General features: G+C 38.0%; 1 protein-coding gene across 4 annotated transcripts in view; it reads left to right on the forward strand.

Annotated features, from left to right (window-relative positions):
- Positions 1-18,602, forward strand: part of BANP (BTG3 associated nuclear protein) — a 166,129-nt gene that overhangs the window by 34,957 nt on the left and 112,570 nt on the right. For all 4 annotated transcript variants that reach the window (XR_009959770.1, XR_009959771.1, XM_062586226.1 and 1 more), the window contains exons 5-6: positions 5,781-5,903; positions 6,673-6,848. Coding sequence is in view for 2 of the 4 variants with exons in the window: in XM_062586226.1 (XP_062442210.1) it covers positions 5,781-5,903; positions 6,673-6,848 (299 nt within the window). In the remaining 2 variants the exon portion in view is untranslated. The remainder of the gene's footprint in view (positions 1-5,780; positions 5,904-6,672; positions 6,849-18,602) is intronic.

Genomic DNA, 18,602 nt, shown 5'->3' on the forward strand with positions numbered 1-18,602 from the left:
CTCTCGCAGCCGTTCCTCAGAGGGCAGGTGCTCCAGCCCTCTGATCATCTTCGTAGCCCTGCGCAGGACTCTCTCCAGTAGCTCCATGTCTCTCTTGTACTGGGGAGCCCAGAACTGGACACAGTACTCGCGATGAGGCCTCCCCAGGGCTGAGTAGAGGGGCAGGATCACCTCCCTCGACCTGCTGGCAACAGTCTTCCTAATGCACCCCAGGAGACCATTGGCCATCCTGGCCACAAGGGCACATTGCTGGCTCATAGTCAGCTTGTCATCCACCAGCACTCCCAGGTCCTTTTCTGCAGAGCTGCTCTCCCAGGAGGTCAGCCCCCAGCTTGTACTGGTGCCTAGGGTTATTTTCCCATAGGTGCAAGACTCTGCCCTTGCCCTTGTTGAACCTCAGGAGGTTCCTCTCTGCCCAACTCTCCAGCCTGTCCAGGTCTCTGAATGGCAGCACAGCCCTCAGGTGTGTCAGCCGCTCCTCCCAGCTTGGTATCATCAGCAAACTTGCTGAGGAGGCACTCTCTCCCCTCATCCAGGTCATTGATGAAAAAGTTGAACAGGATGGGACCCAGTACTGAGCCCTGGGGAACTCCACTAGCCACAGGCCTCCAACTAGACTTCATGCCACCGATGACAACTCTCTGAGCTCTGCCTTTCAGCCAGTTCTCAGTCCACCTCACTGTCCACTCGTCTAACTCACACTTCCTGAGCTTATCTAGGAGGAAGTTATGGGAGACAGTGTCAGAAGCCTTGCTGAAGTCAAGATACACAACGTCCACTGCTCTCCCCTCATCTACCCAGCCAGTCATTCCATCATCGAAGGCTCTCAGATTGGTTAAGCAGGATTTCCCCTTGGTGAATCCATGCTGGCTACTCCTGATCAACATCTTTTCCTACATATGCCTGGAGATGACATCCAGGATGAGCTGTTCCATCACCTCTCCAGGGATGGAGGTGAGGCTGACCGGCCTGTAGTTGCCTGGGTCCTCCTTCTCACCCTTCTTGAAGACTGGAGTGACACTGGCTTTCTTCCAGTCCTCAGGCACCTCTCCAGTTCTCCAGGACCTTTCAAAGATGATGGAGAGCAGCCTGGCAACAACATCCGCCAGCTCCCTCAGGACCTGTGGGTCTATCCCATCCGGGCCCATGGATTTGTGGCTGTCTAGCCTGCCCAGAAGGTCTCTAATCCTATCCTCCTCAACCAAAGGAAAGTCTTCCCTTCTCCAGACTCTCTCCCTCACGTTCGGGTTCCGGGATTCAAGAGGGCTGCCCTTAGCAGTGAAGGCTGAAGCAAAGAAGGCATGCAGTAATTTTGCCTTCTCTGTATCCCTCGTCACCAGGGCCCCCGCCTCATTCAGTAGCGGGCCCACATTTTCCCTAGTCCTCCTCCTGCTGCTGATGTATTTGAAAAAGCCCTTCCTCTTGGCCTTAACATCCCTTGCCAGACTCAATTCCAACTGGGCCTTAGCCTTCCTCGCAGCATCTCTGCATACTCTGACTGCAGTCCTATAATTCTCCCAAGTAGCCTGTCCCCTCTTCCACATTCTGGGTACTTTCTTCTTCTGTCTGAATTTGGCCAAGAGCTCCTTGCTCACCCATGCAGATCTCCTGCCCCTTTTGCTGCACTTCTTACTCATAGGGATGCCCCACTCTTGAGCTTGGAGGAAGTAATGTTTGAATACTAGCCAGCTCTCCTGCCCCCCCCCCCCTTTCTTCTAGGACCTTAACCCATGAGACTCCACCAGTTAGGTCTCTGAAGAGCCCAAAGTCTGTTCTCCTGAAGTCCAGGGTTGCAGTCCTGCTTGTTGCCTTACTTCTTCCCTGCAGGATCCTGAACTCCATCATCTCATGGTCACTGCAGCTGAGGCTGCCCCCAACCTTCACATCTCTAACCAGTCCCTCTCTGTTGGTAAGGACAAGATCCAGCAGGACATCCTTCTTCATAGGCTCCTCCACCATTTGTGACAAGAAGTTATCGTTGATGCATTGCAGGAGCCTCCTGGACCATTTGTGGCCTGCTGTGTAGTCCCTCCAGCAGATGTCAGGGTGGTTGAAGTCCCCCATGAGAACCAGGGCCTGTGATCTTGAGGCTACCTCCGGCTTTCTATAGAAGGCCTCATCAACTTTCTGTTTCTGGTCAGGTGGCCTGTAGTAGACACCCACAGCAGTGTCCCCCTTTTTGGCCTGCCCTTTGATCTTTATCCATAAACTCTCAGCTGCTGCCTCCTCCTCCACCCCTAGGCAGAGCTCGATGCATTCCAGTTACTCTCTCACATAAAGAGCAACTCCGCCAACTTGCCTTCCTGGCCTCTCTCTCCAAAAAAGCACATAGCCATCCATGACAGCATTCCAGTCATGTGAGCTATCCCACCATGTCTCTGTGATTGCAATGAGATCATGGCCCTGCGGTCGCACATGTGATGATATTCTGTACTGTAATACTTTGTGATTTCCTTTGGATTTTGTAAGGTTGGCCCAATATTTTGACTTTTTGTAGAACTCCTTGGTTAATTTTGCATGTGTTGAACAGATTTTATTACTATCCCTTTAAAAAAAATCCAAAATCTGCAAATAAAGAATAGAGCTTCTCATGGGAAAGTTGCTGCAAAGACACATTCCTGTATCTGCAGGGAATCTTGTGGATATCAGTTTCTCCTGTGTACGACTTGGAGGTCTAAGGCGACACTGAAATTCTCATTTTTGCAAGCATAATGGTACTTTTCTATATTGATCGAAATATATTGATCAAAATTATTAATTTCTTTTTCTTTCAAGTAAGTAGCTGCTCAAGTTTCACAACATCAGCTCTGAAAAAATTCTGCCTCATGATGCTTCATCAGCAGAATTTGTTAGCAATGTTTGTAGCCATTCTTGTTTCTTGTGGAATGCAGGTCAGAATTTTACTTTCCTGGTTAACGTTCATGCCATTTTGAATGGAAGGGACTTTTTCCTTCTCCTCCTCCTTCCTCTTCTGCCTCCTCCTCCTCATCCAGACTGGTTCTGAAAGCTTCATTCTTCAGGAACTGAGCATTAAGAATAGTAAATTCCTTCTCTTTTTTTCCTTTTTTTTTTTCTTTGAAGGATCAAAATGGAATCAAATGAGTTTTACCAGAGTCTTTATGTCAGTAGATACAGAACACAGATCTTTTACCTACTGCTAATATTTTCTGGTAATAGATGAGAAGCTGCACACAACTGTTTTGAAACCAGATGTAGACTTCCTACTCAGGTTAATCACTGAGAAAGGTTAATCTGTGGTTGTAGATTTGTTATGCTCTGTTGAATGCTTCCCAGAAGATCATTGCTTTGGCAGTTCTCTACCAGTGTGCTTTCAGGGTGACTTGCTTTTCTTTCCAAATTGATTTATAGGTTCTCTGAATCCTTAGAGCCCCATAGCTGTTCAGTTCCCTATGCGAAACAATGGGGAGATGGTTTGGCAGTTGTTGTGGCATGTTACAAAGTTTTTCCTTGTGTATGTGCTGGTTTTTTTTGCCTTTGTGCTGTGTAGCCAGGAAAGTAAGTGTCAGTAAAATGATATGTTTAGTGGCTCCTCCCCAAACAGTTGCGATGGTGCATTTTTCCTACCAATAACCCATTCTACTAATTGGGAAAAATGAGTGCTCAGAGAGAGGCCACTGTTTTCGTGGGCTTTTACTTGGGGATAATTTGAAATAATGCAAAAGCACTGAAGTAAGCAGATTTGAACATAACATTGCTGCATTGAAGAGGGGGTAAATTTGTGCTAGTGGGTTATATCAAAATATTTCCTCATTCTAAATTAACTTAAGTTAGTTAGATGTTGTCTGGCTCACTCTCCAGATTTCTTCCTTAAAAATGAATGTTTTTTTTCTTAATTTTTTTTCTTGTTTTTGTGTCAATTTTTACTAAGATTATTTTTTCAATGATAATATGGGCAAAAGCCTAAGGGCTCTCTAAATGAAATATTGTTGCATATATATCTACAGCTGCAATTAATTACTCTGAGTATTCATTTAAAAAATAAGCTTGGTAAGTGACATTTTAAGCAGTCATTCAAAAGTGATTGTAAGGAAAATGATGATGATAAAGAACAATGTCTAAAAGGAAATGTAAAAATTTTGAACACTTTAAACAGCCCTGTGAAAAACTTCAAAAGTAGCCATTTGGGCAGTTTGGGAAATAGATTCTTTAATGCAGTTCATTAGGTCAATCTTGTGATTTTCTGAAAGTTAAAAAAAAGTTTAAGTTTGGGATTGTCATTGCTGAACTTCACATAGATAGGAAAAGCTATAGTACATTCTGTACTTGCCCATGATTAGACAAACATCTTCCAGAGCTTTGCGGAGTTTTCAGTCCAGTGGATCATTGGCAGTCCGTAAGGAATCCCAGTTGTTGCTAGCAACAGATAAAATTACTGTAGAAGAAGGGGGGCGAGGGGCTAGGCCCTGGAGTTTTTTATGTTCAAAATAAAGTTGTCAACCATTTTAGCTGAGCCAAAGTTGAGATCTCTTTTATTATTGGTTCTTAGGATAGTTTCTTATCTCTTCTTTAGGTCTTAATGATTGATATTGTAGCCCTCAATGTCTTATGTAGACATATGAGTATTCATGCAAGCAGCTGCTGTGTTCCAGCTGAACTAAACAGAGAGTTGCTGTCATCAGATTTGTCTTTTGTATTTGTGTTTCAACAATTAGCCAAGGAATACAGTTAAGAAAAATAAATTACCGTCAGTCATATCTGAGAGGTTAAGTTAGTAATAACAATACCAAGTGGGCTATTTACTATGTGAGGCAAAGAAAAAGAAGAAAGCCTCTGTTACCAAATAAGAAATTTTCTTCTAAATTGTCTCCTTAAGTTTGTCATGGGCACAGTGAAACTCGTCTTAAATATCAGAGCAATGCCATATTTACCGTTTCAATGCTGTGATGATAAAATGGTGATAATCTCTGAGATAAACGATCAAGTAAAAATTGTCTTTGCAATACAGTTTATTTACTTCTGTATTAAATTGTAGACTTACTGCTTTTTGTATACAACAGTTCTAGTTATTTGCTTCTGCACATTTTGTTCTGCATTGTCATCTTATGTGACAGAGAAGACAGTCTAATGATTTCTCATTGCTTCACACACTAAACACTTTCCTGTTCTTTGTTTTTGATTTTTTTTGTGTATTAAATAAACACAAGAAATGCTTTAGTCTCGTCATTATTTAAAGTTACTGTCTATCTCTATTCTGCTCTTATGCTCCCAATCCCCTTATCCCTTCTGCCGTGTACTCCTCCCCCAAACCACCCAACCCTGGAAATACTTTTGCGTACTTTTAAACTGAGCTCATCATCCTGTTTTGCAATAAATACCTTTAAACTGTCTTCAAGGAAGTATACTATTAAAAATGCTACTTTTCCACATAAATTGGCCGTAATATCTATGAAAATGCTCACTCTCACTTTGCAAAACAAGTATTTGATGTCTCTTTGGATCTGTGGTTTACAGACTTCCTCCTGTGTATCTTAAGTTGATGAATTCTTTATCATTTTGCCAGGGGTCAGGGACTGTTATACAGTTCCAATGAAGCTGTCAGTCCTCTGAAAGAATTATGAGTACTTGGAATGGTACAGATGTCAAATGCGATGGATTACCAACTTTAGCATTTGATATACAACTGAGATGCTGGGAGAAAAAATAAGTCTTAGCAGGCTCAGTTTTAAAGTAGACTATTTGAATAAAAAGACTAGGCTAATGTATTATGTAAAAGGTCTGCTCCTTTACATTCAATTTTCCTGTCTGATTTTGTCTTGTAGTGTTGTCCCCCAGACCACAGTAATACTGAACAACGATCGGCAGAATTCAATTGTAGCCAAGATGGTCGGGCAGGAAGAGCCATTGAGCAGAGCGGCAGATTCTTTGGAAAATATCCTTAGCAAGTTAGTAGCAATTACTGCAGTCCTCCCCCTTCACTCCGTCTTCCTGAACGGATCAGTAGCAGTCTCCGTAGTAATTCTAAGTGCAAGATGAGGAATGTTGGAGGTAATGGTGTGGAGGGGAAATACTCAAGTGTTGATTCAAGGCGTCAGACTGACAGTCCTACCTAGGGAAATGCCCTGTCAGCAGAAAAGGTACAGAGCAATGCTCCAGCCTTGCTGTGGAGAGAACATCTCAGAAGATCTGGAATTAGGTCAGTGTTAGTTGTCAGCTGCTAACAAAAAGGAAGTGTGCCCATTGCTACACATTTTTACAGTGATACTTGATCGCTTGGGAACATACCAAGATCTTGTAATTAACTACTTGAATAAAGAGTGCAAGCAGCCCAGGGATGTTTGTTATTTTTCGTCCTGTCTAAAGTAAACTCTAAGTGGAAGGGGAGATTCTGGGTAGGAAATGTTCTTAAATAATAAGATCTTTGAATACATTATTTAAAGAATTTTTTGTTTTGCACACTGGGCCTGGACTTTCCACTGATGCAAATTTAGAAAGCATACATTTAAATTTTTTAATTTATTCTACTGTTTTCTTTCTGTTAAGAAAACTAAGAGCTGGATAGCCCTTAGTTTTAAACAAGAGTAGGTTTGTTAGAGGAGTGTACTTCTATTCCACGCTTAATTTTCTCAGTTGTTATTTTTAATTCCCATATGATAATGTTATTCCTGATCAAGGATTATGTTTTCCCAGAGTATGTACTTTTCTCTTCCATAGTGCCGTTCCTGGCCGTAGGCAGAACACTATCGTGGTGAAAGTCCCAGGGCACGATGACAGTCACAACGAAGATGGCGAGAGCGGCTCCGAGGCCAGTGACTCAGTCTCCAACAGTGGACAGTTAGGAGGCCAAAGTATTGGGAACAATGTCACCCTTATTACACTGAACTCTGAAGGTACGCTGATCAAACTGGGAGGCCACTTGAGCAAAGTAGGTGGGGTGGTGGAATGAACTAAGATTCAACTGGATCTTGAGAGGCTGCATCACTGGTCCAATCTTGAATCAGTAGCCAGTACAGCAGGCATCAGGTAAGAGTAAATGATGTACTGAATGAATCAACTTTCTTCCTTTCCAGTAGTTTTGTAGGCAGAAGAGCTAATTAAAATGACTCATACAATTTTAAAGAGTGCCCACTGCAGCCGTGCAGCTTTATATTTTAAACCTTTTTTAATTAAGACATGCAACCTACGGGATTTGCTACCATCCGGTTGAAATACTGTTCCGGGAAAATAACTGCCTTCTCCGAGAAATAAAACCTACTGGTTGATCTCCTCCTCTAACTTACTGTGCCAGTCCACATGTGTAGTTCTCATGAAAGTAAAATGTTCTTTTTGGCAACTATAAGCAATTTTTATCAGGAAATTCTTATTAAAAATGGCCTAGTTGTGAGACAGTGTGTAGTGTCAGAGATTTTGAGGCTTCTATTTCAGGATTTGGAGAATAAGAAATCAAATTCAGTGGAATCTAAGAATTTTATAGCCATATAAAGATATTCTATTGTGTGTGGTTGGAAATATTGAAGCGAATGTTAACTACTATATTTTAATCCCAGACATGATGGGATATAGGACACAGTTGAGTTTTTAGGTGAAAATAACATAATTTCTAGTCATACCTCATTAATTTTATGTTTATGACTGAAACTGAATATTTAAGAGATCATTCAGAGTTTTCATAACTGACTAATAATTCCAGATGCTAGGTTTCATGCATAACTCAGTTTGACACTTTATTAACCCTAATACTTAGAAAACCTCAGAAGCCTGCATGCTGAATGTCTTATGTGCCAAAGACTGGTGCGGAAAATGTTACCCTAAGGCATTTGAACCTAGGATTCTGCCACTTTTATGTATACTCATACAGTATACATGTTTTATAAAGAGCTTTTAAAATCTTCCGTACTGTATATGTATTGTGACAAAGAGTTGCTTCCAAAGGAGATTTGATTTTTGGGTCAACGGAGGATTAAAGGAGATGAAGGCTATCTGAAGAGTCGCTCTCAGAGAATCATCAGATTGCAGATAGTACTGATATTTCCATTTGAAAATCCCAGTTCTGTAGCAATGGACTAGAAATATATTGCTTTTATGTTTGCTACTATTTATAGCAAAGTTCTTTTTTAATCAGCATACAGTAATTGTACTGTTTTTTTATACCCTCCTTATGAATTCTTCCCTGATGTACTTTATCTGCATACCTTTTTGACTTCCACTGTGAGGAAATTACTTTTGTGCTTTCTGTATAAAATCAGATAGATTTAAGCCAAGTTGTCTGCTTTGTATGATTAAGAACTACCTGGAAGGACAAGGACAATTCTTCTGTTCTCAAATCTTGATCAGTATTGGTCTGATGGCTAGAGTTGTTAGGATTTTCTACTTTTACAAGCTGTATTCTAGTTACATCTTCCCCCAGACTGGTAAAAAAATCAGTGGGAGGGAAGTCTGAATTAGGCTGTGTAAGTGGAAAGAGCAATCAGAAAGCATCACTGATAATATTTTTGGCTCTTTGACCCTCTCCTGTTATGTTCAACTTATCTAACCTCAACCCTTACATCATTAATTAGCTATTGATAGACCATCTGATAAACATTATGTCCAGGTCTGTTTTCCCTTGTAGTAAGGCTGATGCAGACTGCATGAACAGCATGTGCCTTTGTCTCAGTGAGATTGGATTTGTACAATGTTATATGTGGAACTATGTCATAAATAAGCTAGCAGCGGTACTACGTGCAAAATTTAACATCTCTTGTGTACTAGGCAACATATTTCGAGAGCACTTAGTAGTGCTTCATCATTTGCACTAGCTGCCATATATTTTAGATGAAAGTCAGTGTTCTGGCTTTGACGTATTAAGCCCTGAATAGCCTAAGAGAAGACTAAGTCTCTCCCTTGTGTTGTGTTTGTGGGATATAAAGCCAGAACTCCCTTGTTATAGGAAGTGGCTGTATGCGAGACATTCTCCCTGGAGTGTTTGGAAATAGCTTTTTGTTATTTTCCCCACTTGTGTGCCAATCAGCTGATGAGTAAAACACTTTGCAGATTGCATATTCCTTTAGAGAAGAGGAGGGGAGAAGGGTGAGTAGGGAGATTGTTAGATTTGGGATTTGCTGTTTTGTCAGCTTTAAAATGCTGAAAAGGAGGAAGGCTAACATGAGCGATGAAATTAATATAATACAGATATTGTTCAGGACAATGCAAGTCTGTACTATTCTATGTTATTTTAAATGGGAATTAAAACAAATATTTATAAAGATTGTCTTTTTTCCTGAAAATATCCGCTGTGAAATTTTAATGAATTCTGGCTAGTCTGAGATGAGTTGTCAGAAAAGACTGTTGCACTGTAAAGTATATGTACAACTCAGTATTTTTATAGGAACTATTCTTCAAATAGCTTTAAAGCTGTGTGAGGCAGAAGATTTTATAGTTCCAGAGAAAATACTACTTAATATCTATTTGAATGATCATATTTTACAGAGCCTGTATTGACTTTGACAATTGCCTAGATTTGAAATCCTAAAAAATTAAAACATCTTTGCATCTTATTCAGCAAATGAATATCATGATGAGCAGAAGGCGTGGATTCTTGTATTTTCATGTCTGGAATGGTATGTGTTTTGGGGAGTTTGTTAATATTTCATAGAGCTTTGCATCAGCTATGTCAGGAGCAAAGTTTCTAATATTAGGAGGCTATTTGTTGTACTATGCTCTTTTTGACTTGGTGGTTTGAAACAGATGTGCGCAGACAGATGTTGGCCTTCTATGCACTTGTTGTATATGTAAATTTTTGAAAAACAGATAATCCATTAATGTCTTCAGATCTGATTTTCTTCAGACCTTTAGAACACTCATCCATTAAAAATCTTGCTGAGATTTATGAATGCTTTGAGAATCAGATTAGCAGTCCCCCACACCTACCTCTTCTTGCCCTCATGAAGATTACAGAACACTGCTTGTTTAGAAGGAATGTTAAACTCGCTTGCAGCATGTCACAGAAATTAAATTATTAATAAAGGAATTGATGAAGAATAATAGGTCCATTGTGCACATTCATTTTCTTCAGCAGTAAAAGAAAAAAGTTACAGCACCCGTCAGTTTGCTTTTATATTCTGTAAAAGAATTCTGAGTGACTTTGAGTTGCCCAAAGAAATCTTGAGTGGTCATAAAACAAGAGAGTCAGAATGGCACACTTCAGCCTTGCACGTGGAGAGTAAACAACAGGTTTTCAATGTGACTTTCATTTGTCATCTTGTATCCAGAAGGCAATGTTTATAGTCTGGCTTTAGCTGACTTTGAATGTGGCATTGACCTGTGGATTCTCTCAGAATTCAGTTAATAGTTTTACGTAAATATGTAGTTTGCTCTCTGTTGTCTGTTTTCAAAGAACATTTAATCCTATATTGTAGTTTTAAAAAATTTTAGTTGCATTACATTTCTATTCCTGAAAACTAATTAATAGAAAAAGACAAAACCCAATTCATTGTTCCAGAAAACCCTGCTAGAATAAGGGGTGCGTTTGTGCTCACTGAACATTGTGGCTTGATTCCATCCCCAGTTGTATATTATTTTGTTGGCATGTGCAATAAGTCATATTTTATATTTTCTCTGAGGAGCAGTTACTTGGTTCTTCCTTTTACCTTTTAGAAAATCCAAAACACTCATCTGTTTTGGAGATGCAGTAAATGACCTGAAGAGTTTTCATTGTAAAGATGTAGTATTTATGAAGATAAGCCATCTAAAGCTATTGAATCTCTAATTATTGTGTCAAATTGTACTTCAGAATTTGACATCCTACTTTTACATAGGATGGGAATATTAACATCTTAAGCATTAATAGAACCACAGTAACAAAATTGATGAAATAATCTTGCACAATTTGATACAAAGCCCAATATGAGTAGAATTTGCCAATATTGAATTCACAGTATAAATTCAGATTGGCTAAAAGACTGTCTTACAGGAACATGACAGTGACTTACTGATTTTATTAATGTCATATTTTTGGCATACCAAATACCAAGGGCAACCTTATTCAGCCAACTTAGTTTTTTCTTTTACTTGTTATTTTATTGCATAGATATTAATACCTGTCAACAGTGTTTAGTCTGTTGTTTTGAATGCATATACTAGAAAGAGTGTCTCTTTTGTGTTAAACTGTTGCAGCCCAAGTAAATCTCTGGGGGAAATTGGGAAGACTTATTGGTATGTATGTATAAACAATAGCATAAGCTTATAACCAAGCACTTTAGGTTGAAAATTATTTTTATGGGGGTGGAGGATGCTTTAATATTGAGATCAAAGCTCTAGACTGTTTCATCCAACTTCTCTTTTAAGAGAGGCCTTCCTTCAGAAACACTATTTGAAAAACTTGAATGCCACCGATTCTCTCAGTGTTGGAAGGGGAGAGAACATGAACTCAGTTTATCAATGTTGACTCTTCAGTTTCTGGAGAGATGTAAATTGGAACTATCATTTCAATCCCAAGTAAAAATGTAAAAGTTTTGTTTCAACATACCGTTCCATGGTAGAAGCATATACAGTTGCTCAGTAGTTTTGTTCAATGTTGCTGACAGATTCTTGCAGCTTACGATTCTGTCCCATTGCTACACCTAAAGATGGTGAGAGGTGGCTTTAGAAACAGGCTACTAAATGAAGAAGCACAAGTGAGACCCACCACTTAGACCTACCACCAGTGATAGCCTCGGGTAATCTGAATGCACATTGCAGTATGACTGAAAAAGCAGAAAGGTCTTAAAAGAACAAATGTGCAACCTGCCAAATGAAACTGTAGCCAAGCTTCTCTATTCTGATAATTTAAACTGCTTGAGCCACACTGAAATGTTAATTGTAAGTTCTGTCTGTAAGGTCTTTTTGACTTAATTATCACCCGCATCTCTTCTCTATTTTTCTGATTTAAGAAAAAATCCTCTCCTTGTGTTTTAACGTAATATATTAATGACATTACAACATGAGGGAGTTTAACTGACGGTGATTATTTTAAGCTGAAGATCTTTTTGTTGGTTAATTGTCTTAGTTACAGTTGTAAAGAAGTTCTGGTTTGAAATTCAAGTTCTGATGGGTATTTTCATGTCAAAGGGCACAAGAATAGTCTTCAAGAGACTGAAATGACTTGGAAACAATAGGCTTCGTTTTGGTATTGCTGATTAAACGCTGTGGTACTGAGCGCACAGTTTGTTAAGCAGCTCCTTCCATTGCTACATTAAATTTCAGTACGGAGTAACACAACAACTTTGAGAGAACTACTCTGATTTACAAAAGACTGTATTGCCAGTTGTGTTAGATAGCTGATCTTACAGTCTACTTAACTAGGCTTGGGATTTATTTAGTTAGTTATTAACTTTTCTGTTTCTCTCTCTGTCATTTGAGTCATCAAAGCTCCATAAATAAATTATGTATTGTGGTAGAAACGTATTTCTGGAGTGTCCATCTGGAAATATACCTTCCTGTTTTCATAAATGCATTTTTTTTCTCTTTCTGATGTGTGGCTTTTAGAAATTTGAAGTACTCAACTCTTCCCATCTGTTTTAGAGGTCTTTTGTGTGGTAATCATTCTCTGAACACATCTGTTTTGGTAGGAATGTTTTCTGGAGGAAAAAACAAACAAACATGAGTTATAGCATGACCTGTCAAGCTTTTAAACAAAACATTTTATCATGCCACTATTCATTAATTTGGATAGAGGATGGTTTCCTGAAAAGTTTCGGTGGATGAAAACAGCATAAATAAAATGAAAACCAATGTTTTTCCTGCATTCTCCTCAGGCACTGTACACTTTCCTTTAGTCTGGAGAAAATCTGTGTTTAAAAATAACTATGTTGTTGTCCTTATTTTTTTTTTCCCCAGCATAGATTAAAAATCTTTCTCATTTAGTGGAATAAAGGATAAACATTTTATGACTAAGATTTATTTAAAGTAAATGTTAACAATTCATAGACATGTTTTTGCTTTCTTTTAAAAAAGTCCAGTTAATTTTGACGTGAATCTGGTTTTACTGTATTTTTGGAGAAGAGCATATTCTTGTTTTAAAAACAGTCATGATGTGGTTTTTTTCCCTTAACTTTCTAAAAAGACTCAGAAACCATGGGTAACTGATTAATGAAGAACATTTTGAAAACTTCCGTCGTTTGTCTTGTGTCTGTGTGTCAGTCTTTGTAATGAGCTGTAATAGATCTTCAGGAGCTGTGACATATAACTTGGTCGCCCATTTGTGTTTATGAGGGTTTAGTTGCTGTATGTTTTAAAAGGCTCAGGATGCGCTAACTTTTATCCAGCTTTTTTCCCTCTGATGGTAATGGAGTTGATCTTGCTCTCTGGTGTATTGAAGGTGTGCTGAATTGTATGACTTAGCGTTGCTAACGTAGATTTCCTCCAACTTTGCACAATTTACTGCTTGTGCATGACAAAGATAGCAGAGGAAGAGATTTCACTGATGCAGTTTTAGAGTTAGAACCATTAAGATCTGTACCCTAAATGTGCTGAAATTTAATTTTTCAAATTGTGGCACGGGACTTTGTCATGTGCCTAAATGATGCAATGGGACCATTCTGCGATTTTCCTCTGCAGTTTTCAGGCATTGCACTACTTGATTCTTGGAAATAAGAGGATGGTAAATAAAAGAAAAAGTTTAGGTTGTCAGTTACTTTGAGAGATACTACTTTTCTGTGCTTCTTAGAATTTTTTTCTTGTACATCTATGAAGATCTGTATAGACTCTGTACTGGATCTCACCAACCTAAAAATGCCACAGCTGGTATTTAACATCCTTCTTGCATACAGTTTATTTTACAAATTGATTCTTTAGTTTTTCGAATCTCTGAAAGTGATTACGTAGTAAATAAGGCCTCATGTTCAATCTCTGTTCATCGTAACTTTTATCCTAATATTACTGTATTCTTTTGGATTTTTGCCTTCCACTGCAGAAACAAATACTTTGAAGAACATTAGATCCCCATTAGTTTTAAATTACAGAAGTTTTAAAGTTATGATATTAGGTACCTATCTTGTTTTCTGATTTTAATGAATTCTCTAGTGCTGGTATGTGACTGTAATCCTGTCAAGGATTGGTTTTCAATTGACTAAGCTATAACCTGGCAACAGTATGTACTTTCACTCTCACCACAAATCTATTAAAAAATATTCTGACATTCTCAAATGTGTTTGTCTAAACTTTTTAACTGAAGAAAAGAGTGTCAGCATTTGATGAAGAAAGAGTACGTTTGAGTAAGTATGAACAAATAATTTTTGGTAAGAATGGTGAGCAGCTTTTCAAAGGACCAATATTTAGAAGGAGCCTTTTATATTCTTAATAGATACCATCTGACATGCATCTTTCAGTGTTAAAATAGCACTGTCTTGTTGAGGTTCCAGTTATTTCCCATCTTTTTTCCTGTACGGCATCCTCTCTGGCTTTACATTCAGAAGGTTGTTGCAAATATTATTTTCCTGTCTTGTCATTTTAACTCTATCATCCCTTCCCTTACCCCAATGCATCATGCTTCTGAAGGAAGACCTTCCCTTTGGGGTTTAACCCTCTTTTGTCATCTCCCTGTCAGTCTGTTGCTCTTGCTTCCTCAGCTGCTGAGGCCAGGTTTCCATGTTTGTGATGTTTTCACCCAGACTTTTGTCCTTTCTTCCACCTCCCTTTGGAGGAGTTCCTGCTAACTGTGCATACAGGCACCTCATATGTTATCATCTGTTAAAATTATCTGTAAAAATGTCTTGTCTTGTGATAGTTACAGAAAGCTTAGGAATGATTAAGATACTACAGCAGTCCTTTTGTTGATACCTACCATCTCGTTGTTTTTCTCTACCTACCCATCTCTCTGTAACCCACCTACTGTCTCCTGCCTTCTTCCTGGATTTTATGTTTTCTAGGCATGGACCTTGTATTGTTTCTCTGCTTACATAGTACCTTCCATAGCACTTGATCCTGATTTAGGACAGAATTTAGAGTCAATCATAGTTATAAACTAATTGCATTATTGGTTCACTTAGGTTATAGTATAGATTGTGTCATTTATTTATTGTTACTGTAGGAGCTGAGATTTTTAGCAGTGGAGCTTCAGTGATCAGTGTTGCAAAGTGGAACCATAACTGTAATTAGGGTGTGATTGCTTCTTTTCCAGTAACATAATACAAAATAGACAAATGCTTCTTAGGTTCTGAAAGTATCTATAGACTTTGTATCTGTAGTTCTTAAGAGTGTTTTCCATGTTGGAATTTTTAGAGAATATTGATTTTGATTTTGATTGATTTGTAAATGCTTTGACATGGATATATGAATGTATATATTTTTGAGTTATCTTTTCTTGATTGGTAACTTGCTTTTAGATTCTGTGTGGTACAGCTGTTTTTCCAAAGTACTTTCTAATAAATACTGATGTGTCACAACTCAGCAAACTTCAGTTCACTGAAGAAGCGTGTAATACTCATTGTTTGTGCTGCTTAAATTTATAGCAGACAAAAATGGAGCTGTTGCTTATTTATGATTTTTCAGTTGGTGATTAAGGTGCTAGTTTTCATGCATAAAAGAACAGACTAAAAGTTCATAAAGATCTGCCTTGTAGGTCCTGAGCTTTTTCTGAATAGCATTTTCAGAATTTTACACTACTAAGTACTATATTACTAAGAAATCTGTGCATACAGCAGAAGGCAAAGAATGGATAATGTCCAAGAATATTTCTGCTATTTTTTTCAGTAACTTAGTTTTACTGTGATCAGGTTTCCTCTAAATATATTGAATTTTATTTTGAAAAGCTTTACCAAAAAAATCCTCTTCAAAATTTCACATTAAAATATTGATTAAAAGCGGATTTTTTTAACTGCAGCTTATGAAAAGAAAAAATATTGTTTAACCTAAAAGGCATCTGTAATTTAGCTACAAAGCTCAAATTTTTAATCTTTATGGTTCAACTATTGAATAAGCTCTCTAAAAGTGCTGTGGTTATTCTATACTTACAGATTTATTTCTAGGAATTGTGATGAGAGCACTGTTTTGGTTAATATTGACATACTGCTTTTAAGATAAAAGGACGTTCTTGGGTACTGAATGTTATAATACTGCATTTCTGTATATGGTAACGTTTAAAATATTTAATCTGTGACCCGCTATACAAAGACAAGCATATGTTCCTAAGACATTAATGCACATTGTATTATCCTTTTAAATTTGTTTCTTTGACAATAGAATTAACGTCCCATTTTTAATATGGAAGAAAAAACAAAGCATGACCTTCCTAGCGTAAGAATGCCGTAATTGTAAACTGACTTAAAAGCAAGTCTTTTTTTAAATCTCGAAGCTAACGCCAAGACTTTGAAATTCCTAAGAAACACACTGTCCTTAGTATCTCCTAAATATGCAAAATGCTCTTAAGCAGAACTTCTTGAAAACTGTTGTTAGTGATATAAATAGAACGGCAAGATTTTAAGATTTGGTTCAGTGAACTTTACACTTGACACACTGATATATGATACTTGGCACCATATGTAATAATTTTGCATTATATCTGTTTCCTCTGCATTCCTTTTTTACTATATTTTAGAACCATCCAAATATTAGAATTAGAAATGTTAAACACTGATATTTTTGGAGAAGATAACAAAAATAGTCTACAGTAATGTGTTAACTTAAAGATTAATATCTTCTTCCCGAAAAAAAACTATTTAATCACAAAGTATCTCTACATCTTTGCATCTGAGACAGTTGTTTTAGTATCGTAGTATAAATAGTGCTCAGAAGTGGTTTTGCATATCTGATCCCAAGCACCTTTTTTGTAAGTGACCCTGTCAGAGAGTCAGGTTTATCAGTCCTCTGGATTTTCAGATCGCTGTAAGAGTAAATTCCTCATCACTTGCAACAATTTTGCTTTTTCCGACCAAGCTCCTTATGACTAGGAAGAGCCAGCACTAACTTTTGTACCTAGCAACTTTTCTTTCTTTCAAACATTCAGACAATGCTAGACTGTAGTTCACGTGAAGATACTGATCAGACCTCAGGAACTTCAGTGACTTATTAAAGCGAAAGAAAACTACAGGAATTGAATTGCCTTCACAGATCTCCATCCTAAATTCCTTTTTTTTTAAAAAAAAAGAAAAAAAAACTATTTGTTTTGATTAAAAGTAATCAATGAGCAGTGGTCTCTTTCAGGTGATGTTTATAAAAATTAACCCGCTCAGCCACTGTATAAAGTTAAATATAACAACAAGATGATAAACAAGAAGGTAGGCAAAATCTAAATTAGAAATTAGAAGTACTGACATAAAATATTTATCCTAAGGATTTAAAAGCCTTCTAAATCCAAAGATTTTAATTTTCTCAATTTTATCCAGACATTTTTAGCTGATTCTTTTAAATGACAGCTGGTCAAATAGTCCTTACTTTCCACTTCCATTGAATAAATTCACTGGCTGTTCATTAGTCATCAGGTAAGGGGATGTCCTTTTTCTGTCTCTGTTTTTAACAATATACTAAAACTGATACCGTATTTTTAACAAAAATGGTAATCTCATTAATTTTATGCTGCAGGTGCTATATGCACTATATTACCATCTGTAAAGCAAATTATTGCTTATTTGTAAAACACATAAATATATTATGGTAATTCATGTGCATATTTGTTCTTTCTTGCCATGTGTTGTGTATCAAAAAAAGTAATTGGAGAAAAGAGTGCAGTATATATTTTCAGACTCATGGTATAGTATACTGGTCCTCCAGCCAAAAGATGTGTTGTGGGACTGTTTATCTTTTAGCCACATCCTTTGTGCCACCTGAAAGGTTAGACCTAGAGCATGAGGTTCTTCTGGCCATCTTTCTTCTATGTGCATGCTTCACCTCACAAGAAAAGTGAGGTGAAAAACTCCAGTTCTGTGGGTTTCTGATCCTCCTGTGTGTGGGGCAGGGGTGTTTCCTTGCCAGGAATTGCCAGAGCTTTAAAAGTAGTCGTCTAAAATTTCTTTTGTAACAAGCTTTATGTCACGTATCTAAGTTGGATGTTAACATACTGTGTGCTTTTCACTCTGTTGCTTAAACCTAGTTTTAGCTATTCAATGATTGCTGGTTAGTAAAGCCTGCACTTGGCGGTCTCTGATAATCACTACCCCTGTGAACCCTTGCAGGGGCACAGGACTCAAGCTAATTAATAGAAGTTTGTTTAAATAAAAAAAAAAATCAAATCTCCTACACATCAGCCAAAATATTATTTAATTTCTTTAGAAACAGAGGTTTATTTTTGTAGGTTAGGAATTGGTTTATTCTCATAAGGTTAATTCAACTTTATATCTTTGTACTGCTACTACCAGTCATTCTCCCCTGCTGCAAATGCCAGATTTGCACTCAACTTTATTAGTAAAATAAACACAACTGCTCTGAATAATGGCACATGTTAATTCAAGTATTTATACAGGCAGGTGTTTCATTTTATTTTTCTTTGTTTGAAGGGAATGACTGACAGCACGTAGCGAGAGACTGGAATTCGGCTTTGCTTCTAGTCTTACTGCTAATGCTCGTATGTCAAACCGCCAGCGGGCGGGGGTCCCAGGGCAGCAAGTGCCAGCGCAGGGTCCGCCGCTTCCCTGCGCGGGAAAACGCACCCCTACGTCCAGAGCCTGTTCCAGCGAAGCTGAAAGCCATGGTGA

The sequence above is a fragment of the Rhea pennata genome, chromosome 13 (genome assembly GCF_028389875.1).
Source record: "Rhea pennata isolate bPtePen1 chromosome 13, bPtePen1.pri, whole genome shotgun sequence".
Lineage (NCBI taxonomy): Eukaryota > Metazoa > Chordata > Aves > Rheiformes > Rheidae > Rhea > Rhea pennata.